Below are 8,926 nucleotides of genomic sequence, written 5' to 3' on the forward strand. Positions count from 1 at the left end.
ACATATTTGATTACTGAACTAGTAGATACTTTTGATAATGGCGTTAAAAATCCTAAATTGTTCAATACAGTTTTTAATTTTAAAGGAATTTTAGATGAGAACATAATAAATATTCTTAAAACTCCTTTTAATAAAAGAGATAGCGATATAATACTTTCAAAAGATTACAATGATTTGATTAACTTAAGAATTGAAAAAAGACAATTATATTATTTCAATTTTGATAATAAACAAATTATCTATAATGAAAATTCATCAAATATTGGTATTCAATGTGAATCAGTTAATAATAATTCTTATAAAAATTTTGCAATTCAATGTGATTTAGAAAATGAATTCAAAAGATTTAATCCTAATAAAAAATGCATTGTTATTGCGGAGGTAAATATTCAAAATCACATAAATCAAAGCATTATGAAACAATTAAACATAAAAACTGGCGTAAAGAGTAACAATTCTACATTAAAAATAAATTAAATAGTCAAATAATTATTGAATTGAGTTAAATGATTTAGATATCTAATAGACTGTTAAAATGATAAATTGTTTGACAGTTGAAATGATAAATTGCTTGACAGTTGAAATGATAAATTGTTTGACAGTTGAAATGATAAATTGTTTGACAGTTGAAATGATAAATTGTTTGACAGTTGAAATGATAAATTGTTTGACAGTTGAAATGATAAATTGTTTGACAGTTGAAATGATAAATTGTTTGACAGTTGAAATGATAAATTGTTTGACAGTTGAAATGATAAATTGTTTGACAGTTGAAGTGATCAATTGTTTGACAGTTGAAATGATCAATTGTTTGACAGTTGAAATGATCAATTGTTTGACAGTTGAAATGATAAATTGTTTGACAGTTGAAATGATAAATTGTTTGACAGTTGAAATGATAAATTGTTTGACAGTTGAAATGATAAATTGTTTGACAGTTGAAATGATAAATTGTTTGACAGTTGAAATGATAAATTGTTTGACAGTTGAAATGATAAATTGTTTGACAGTTGAAATGATCAATTGTTTGACAGTTGAAATGATCAATTGTTTGACAGTTGAAATGATAAATTGTTTGACAGTTGAAATGATAAATTGTTTGACAGTTGAAATGATAAATTGTTTGACAGTTGAAATGATAAATTGTTTAACAGTTGAAATGATAAATTGTTTGACAGTTGAAATGATAAATTGTTTGACAGTTGAAATGATAAATTGTTTGACAGTTGAAATGATAAATTGTTTGACAGTTGAAATGATAAATTGTTTGACAGTTGAAGTGATAAATTGTTTGACAGTTGAAATGATCAATTGTTTGACAGTTGAAATGATCAATTGTTTGACAGTTGAAATGATCAATTGTTTGACAGTTGAAATGATAAATTGTTTGACAGTTGAAATGATAAATTGTTTGACAGTTGAAATAATAAATTGTTTGACAGTTGAAATGATCAATTGTTTGACAGTTGAAATGATCAATTGTTTGACAGTTGAAATGATCAATTGTTTGACAGTTGAAATGATCAATTGTTTGACAGTTGAAATGATCAATTGTTTGACAGTTGAAATGATCAATTGTTTGACAGTTGAAATGATCAATTGTTTGACAGTTGAAATGATCAATTGTTTGACAGTTGAAATGATCAATTGTTTGACAGTTGAAATGATCAATTGTTTTACAAATATAAATATTGAAATATGTTTAAAATATATCTATATATCTATTCTATAAGAGCTCGTTAATTACTCGTTACTTTTTTACTAACACTTTTATATTGAATAATCTATCAATTTATATGTTATTCATGTATATTTGATTCATGTATATAAATATTTTAAGAGTAATAGGGGTTTAGTTGTTCTTAGTCAAAGGTTGAGCGGTTGAGAAATTTTCCAAATTTGAAAATAACAATAATTTCGGTTTGAATTAGGAGTGTACGCGACTAATTCAAGCTGAAATTATTGTTATTTTCAAATTTGGAAAATTTCTCGACCGTTCGACATTTGGCTTAGAACAACTAAACCCCTATTACTTACGTCCAGTGTGATGTTATTGGAATATGAACCATTCGCCTGCCTAAACGGAACAGTGGCAAGCTCAGCCCTCTAAAGGCGTCCGCGAATAACCTGGAAATCAACACACCTTTTCAGATACCGGTTCATTATGCATATGTATCAACTAAATGTATCAATCTTTTCTCTTCGAAAGAACCTGGCAGCATAATCGACTTCATTATGACGACATGAGTCCAGCATATATAGTTTATGATTTTTACTTCGAAGGTATAAACTATTTGAGATTATTCAGTATGATCACAGTGTAATTCAATGTTTTTCTTTTATCGTACATATTCGTTACCTCCCAAATAATTTTATTTTCGGAATTTCGGGTATGGGCAGGGTCTTGACAGTAACTTCGAAATACGCTGTCATCGCTTTCGGGAAACAGCCGCATTCCGAATCCCCGAACTTCAACGTACTTGTCACGGAATCCTTGAATGGTGAAATGAGCGGATCTGTGGAAGCCTCGTTGAGGGCTACAAACCCCATCAATGCGACCAGTAACAAACACTTCATTTTTCTTATCTAGATTTTTTTTAAATAGATGTTTGAACACAAAAATCGTCTCGTTTAGGTTTTGACTCTATTTGAATGTAAATGCTTGAAGTAGATCTTCAAGCATTCTCGTCATGCAGATAAACTTACCTCGCACTCGTTTCCGTGGCGAATTCGGCTCTTTATGTCCCGATAATATCCGCAATACATTTCATACTTGATGGTACTAATTATTGTATCATACCAACAAATTTGCCAAATAGTTAAATATAATACACTCGACTTGCTCGTAAAAATATCTTCATGTCGAATAAAAACCATATCATGTAACTTGGCTAATCGGCTAATAAACTGTCGGATGTCACGGGCGTCCGGCCTATATCTATCAATTTTGTAATTAGGCTTGGTTGTCGTGGCGTAAATACATCTTCATGTTGAGTAAAAACCATTATCGGGCAATTCGATGGTATTTTTGTGTAGACGCCGAAAAAAGATGAACACCGAGAATAAACAAATTTATTCATGATACACTTATAACTTGAGCTTACACATCATCCACGCTTGCCAAGGTTTGATTGCCGCCCGCCGAGCTCACACCAACATTAACCCAGGACCACCTTCGGTTATCTGAGTTAGTCGACTATAGTCGAACTAAAGGAAACCGAATGTCCGTTAGTCGGAACTATATTCCGGAAATAGTTCGAAAATCAAGCGCATTCGGTTATTAGTTCCGACCACTAGTCGACTAGATACGAAAACCGAATTTGGCCCAGGCTGCAAATCCTCATTGGTCTATTTCACCACCCAAGATTTCTTGGGCGGACAGGTTGTCGCTCAGCAGGCACCAGTCTATGTATTAAGCCAATCAGATGCGTTGTTCTTCACCGGCAGATTCGCACTATCAGTGAACAGCATCTGATTGGCTAGACGACGTATATACTAGTGGCCGCTGAGTGGCAACCTGTCCGCCCAAGAAATTTTTTTTTTTTGGGGGGGGGTGTAGTAGACCAATGAAGGGTTGGCGGCCAGGGTTTACGTTGGTGTGAGCTCGGCGGGTGGCAATCAAACCCTGGCAAGTGAGGATGCTTACACATGGAGCTTGTATAGGATAAGATGCTCAATACGCGAGCGCGTTTTTATCATTGAATGACGCTAATTTTCCTTTTCGGACGAAATGTTTACATACAACCAAACACTAAGACTGCAATAAACATTTCGTCGTTCTTGTTTGTAATTGAAAATTATCCATAAGAGCAAAAACAGTAAACAACTCATTTTCAAATAATCAAATGAATTTATTGCCAAAGATTATCCCTAACAACGACAAAATATGGAATGGGCTATCAGACAAATTACGAATAACAGATCACAAGATCTCTATATAATTATATAGGAATTTAACAAACAAACTAATTGGTTACATAATCATTAAGCAAATATATCACAATATTAGAAAAAAAACTGATATGACTTAGAATTCGGGACACAGAGCTGAATTCGCTATCGGTCGGATTCGAGGTAAGTCTGGTAGTTCCACCACAGTTTTCAGGTAAGTTTGAGTTCCAATAGAATTTTGAATTTTCAATTGTTTTATTAACCTAGCATCACATATCAACTACGTGTGAGTCATGGGTACATTTTTTTCGGACCCTTTTATAAATAAGGGTTTACTAATTGCTCGCAGGCAGTTTGACGAATTCTTTTGAATCTTACGAATTCAGATACAACGGAACAATGAAGTGTTTATTGCTGGTTGTTTTTATGGGGCTCCAAGTGGCCACGGCATCGTACGGTCCGTCGATCATTGATTTCGTGAAAACTACACTGAGGTTCGGGGATTCGGAATTCGGCTGCCTTCCGAAAGCAATCACAGCACTGACCGAAGTAAAAAAAGTAGACAATGCCAAAAACCCTGAGATCAAACTCTATGGAAGGTAATGAACATTTCATCAATCATTCCTATCGATGAAATCTCATGCCCCAATTGTATTTATGCAAATATGTATTGAATTCTACGGAAACTTCCTAGGGACAGATCTGCTTAAAACAAGGTTAATTCCGAGTTTGTAACTTGGAATAAACTAGTTTACTCATTTAAATGTGATTTTTGGAGGTTTGCCTTGTCTGACCTGCTGACATTTATATTCAAGCCTAGATCCAAATCCTTCGTGTGGTCACGGCTTGTATACCACGGCCGATTTCTAGTCCTTGACTGATAGGTGTACGGTGCAGCTGTACGTTATTATAACAATGGGAAAAGCTAGGGCCTATTGATTGGGCTTAATATTTATTTCCTGCTTTAGAATATTGAAATTAAAACCTAACGTTCATTCAAATGTCCAACATCGGTGAAAGTTTAAAAACTGTATACATGTATTGTTTACAATATAGGTTTTCATGTTCTATGAATATTTTGCAGTTCAAATGGCTTTATGCGGATTTCAATGTCAAACACATGAAATCAAGTGGTTAAGGGCAGTCAACACCAATGGGCAGTCGGCCCAAGTGTAGAAGTAGTTCTAGTACAAATGCTATATTGATATCCCTCCGCGAAAAGGAGTATATACGCTACGCTAGATGACTGAATGACTGGTTGACTGGATGACTGGACGACCGGCCGACTGGATGACTGGTTGACTGGTTGACTGGATGACTGGACGACCGGCCGACTGGACGACCGGCCGACTGGACGACCGGCCGACTGGACGACCGGCCGACTGGACGACCGGCCGACTGGACGACCGGCCGACTGGTCGACTGGATGACTGTATGATCGAAAGACTGGTCGACTGGCCGACTGGTCGACTGGATGACTATGATCGGAGGACTGGTCGATTGACCGACTGGTCGACTGGATGACTCGATGACTGAATGACCGTGGTGACCGGCCGACTAGATGACTGGGTGATCGGAGGACTGGTCGACTGGTCGAATGAGCAAGTGGGCATAGCCATGGAAAGTTCCAGACCTGTTGCGCCTGGAGTTGTTGAATTCGTCCAAATAATAACTGGTAGTTTGGATAAAACGATCAAGTTTCTTCAGGAGAACAATATAATTCGAAGCAGCTGTCACTGCATTTACTGCTCTTGTGATATGGAACTGAAAGTTAACCTGTCGAATTGGGTTTGCGGAATATGTGCCAGTAAACAATCTGTCCGGAAAGGCTCATTTTTCTCGAATTCAAATGTCAAACTGCAAAATCTTAACAGGACCTATACTGGAATTAAGGGATATACAAAGGAGCGTGAAAGGCTCAAGGGCTGATCAAATTAAAGGTGATTATGTTTTGTGAATGGTTGATTGGATTGCTATGTCATCACAGGCTGTAATATTATTTAATATTATTTTCGTTGTTTGGTACTTTCAGTTGAACTTCAGGCATTAGAGGATTTCGGAGGTGTGGGAGAACTGCGCACAGGCCGGAGGCGCAAACAGGTATTCTACAAGCCGGAGCCGAGCGCACTTTCCGAAAATAATCATTATCTACATCGCGGAAACGTGACCTTGGACGAATACCGGGCAAAATTTTTAGATCTCACCAAAACGACGCAGCAGCTGCTTGACCACTGTTTGGCAAATCACCCTCACAGTGAATTGTTGAACGATCTACAGGCAGATGAGGAATCCGATGAGAAATCGGATGAGGAAAATGCTGAGGAGTCGGATAGCGAGTTGACGGGCAGTTGAATTAATGTGAATCGTTTGACTGACAATATATTAATTTACCTTCAATGTACGTTATGTATTAAAACACCTGAAATTAACATTATTATGATCACAGTTATCGCAGTTATTGTTATAGATTGTTGTACTCCAGTCGGCCAGTCGTCCAGTCGGCCAGTCATCCAGTCGGCTGGTCGTCCAGTCGGCCAGTCAACCGGTCGCCCAGTCATCCAGTTGGCCGGTCGTCCAGTCGGCCAGTCATCCAGTCGGCCAGTCATCCAGTCGACCGGTCCTCCAGTCACCCAGTATACCATGTAAATAATGAAGAACCGAATCACTACCAACCTATCGAATATGTTTCTACACCCTTGCACTATTACTCTGTATTCTACACTTTGGGCCGAACTCTCTTCGACCGATGTTGCATCATATGATAGAAGATCTGATTCTTTCAACTCAAGCAAAGTGATTCAACACGATCGACATAACACTGGAATTGGTTTCCAGTGACTAACACAGGGTTCGTAGCGGGCCTTGAAATCCGTGAATAGCCTTGAATTGTCAAAAGGAAAGCATGGTATATAAATCGTATTGGTTTCTTTTTTCATCCTCCGAGACCCTAAGTAGGTGTCTATTTGAGTCATTGGGGAAAACCGACTACTATGTATATTCATGATGAACCATCAGTCAGTTGTGTGTGATTGATGCATGTATATAGCGCTTTTCACGGAGATGATGTCAATTGACTTGGACCATGGATCCCCTCTAAAATCCCGACAAAAACATCTGGTTGATAAAGGTTGTGTTTTCATCAGGTTCAATTACGAAAAAAAGATTTTTTTCGAGGTATTTCCATCTTAATTTTATTTGCAAAAAGTAAGTTTTCTCCCATCATTTGAATTCAACCCAATACAGTTTTCACACTTATTTTTTCCGCTATGTTTCCAAGATTCTACGTGAAAAATCTGTACTTCAACTAATTAAAAAGTCATTAGTGTAATCATTCGGTCACGGGCTCAAAATTATAATTATCAAATTTCTTCAAGTTGCTGTAGTTGGCTGTGTCGGTAAATATGTTAAAGCTGTTTTGATTGTTTTTGAATGGATGAAGCGAAGAGATATTACCGTAAAAATGCTTTTCATGGGTGTAAAAAGCCTTGAATGTGCTCCTCAAACTGCCTTGAATGGCCTTGAATTTTGGTTGGTCTTGAGGCTATGAACCCTGTACAGTTCATTTCATTTAGTCCGATGAACTTTTTAGCCAATTTGCATTTTATTGTAATTGAAACTGTGGAACTGTTATCGAGAGAAAAGTAGGACAGGTGGAAAGAACAATAGTTATGTTTAATTCGCATATTCAAATTTAATTCAAATTCAAATTTATCTTATTACATCATATCTACAAAGCATATCATTGGTTCATACAGTAATTGAAATTAGGACAGAACAAATATTATTGTAGAATTTTCAAAAAGGTAATGAATATCTATAACGAAATGAACATTACTTTTCTAATAACTAAGAGTGATTGTCCCGTTTATTTGGAAACACACGTAACTAGCCGAATAGGTTAGATATTTACTCACATGTTGCAGGCATAGTTTAAAATCAAATCATAATCTATTGATTGAATCTTCTACAATATATGTATTTATTCAAATATTTCAATAAAAAGATTAACTCCTTAAATCTATTCCAAATCATAATACGTTCTTATCTATAATTTACTCAACCTATAGACTCAGCAGATTCTTAAGATGAGTTCTTTAGAACAGATCCATTTTTAAAGCGTGTTCAGTATCATAAAGTTTTAATGCCAAAATGAATGCCTGGTCGAATAAATTCATATTTGTTGATTGTGCGTCCGCATAAGTTCGGTCTCAAAGCTGAATCACAGTGGTTGCATATTAGGTTCGAATTTGTCAATGCATTTTATTCTATGTATCGGTATTTACATTTTCTACCTTTCCCATCACCCTGAATGGCTTTGCAGAAAACCCGTTATCGCTGCTTTGCAGCTATATTTTTGTTCAGAGTTGCCCCAACTATACTGAATTTCGATCTATCTTACATACAACAGCAAAAAATAAATTCTAAGACTTTGAATTGAAATCACCTGGGGGCCGGTTCCATAGTCAAGACTTAAGACAAAAAGTGGCCTTAAACCTTAAGACTGGTCGTAAGTTGTTAGATTGGCTATAGAACTAAGTTTGTCTTAGACCGGTCTTAAGTCTAAGCCCTGTCTATGGAACCGCCCCCGAATCCCAATTTATGTGTATCATGAAAAACCTTCAAATTAAATTTTCACACTGACTATATCTCATCAGACCCCACTGCTTCCCTGCAGTGTTCCCTGAAATATAACAATACCAAAGAAAATAAAAACGGCAATGCGGTGTGAAGTTTAATGTCTCATTCAATGATACATTTAAACGTGTAAAGAACACTGTAGTCCGCGATGGCGCAGTTGGTAGAAACTATCTAGTTGAAAAAATTATGGACGTATGTACGACACGACAATCAGATTTGCATTGTGTCTACTAAGTAATTACTTTCTTTTTCGTTTATCAAAAGCGGAAAACCATCGACGCGAGAAACACTACTGCAAACGATTTTCAAACCCGTAGAAGCCATTATTCTTGTTCCGATCCGCCGATGCCCTAATTGCAAACGAGAAATAATGCGTTTACTGTAATGTGGGATCATC

At 36.4% G+C, this 8,926-nt stretch overlaps 1 protein-coding gene across 1 annotated transcript; it reads left to right on the forward strand.

Annotated features, from left to right (window-relative positions):
* The first annotated feature begins 5,521 nt into the window (after nucleotides 1-5,521).
* Nucleotides 5,522-6,243, forward strand: LOC141899000 (uncharacterized). Its single transcript, XM_074785149.1, has 2 exons — nucleotides 5,522-5,831; nucleotides 5,924-6,243. The coding sequence occupies exons 1-2, from the start codon at nucleotides 5,741-5,743 to the stop codon at nucleotides 6,241-6,243; spliced, it is 411 nt and encodes a 136-aa protein (XP_074641250.1). The 5' UTR covers nucleotides 5,522-5,740.
* Nucleotides 6,244-8,926: the final 2,683 nt, after the last annotated feature.

Source organism: Tubulanus polymorphus, chromosome 2 (assembly GCF_964204645.1).
Source record: "Tubulanus polymorphus chromosome 2, tnTubPoly1.2, whole genome shotgun sequence".
In the NCBI taxonomy this organism is placed as follows: Eukaryota; Metazoa; Nemertea; class Palaeonemertea; order Tubulaniformes; family Tubulanidae; genus Tubulanus; species Tubulanus polymorphus.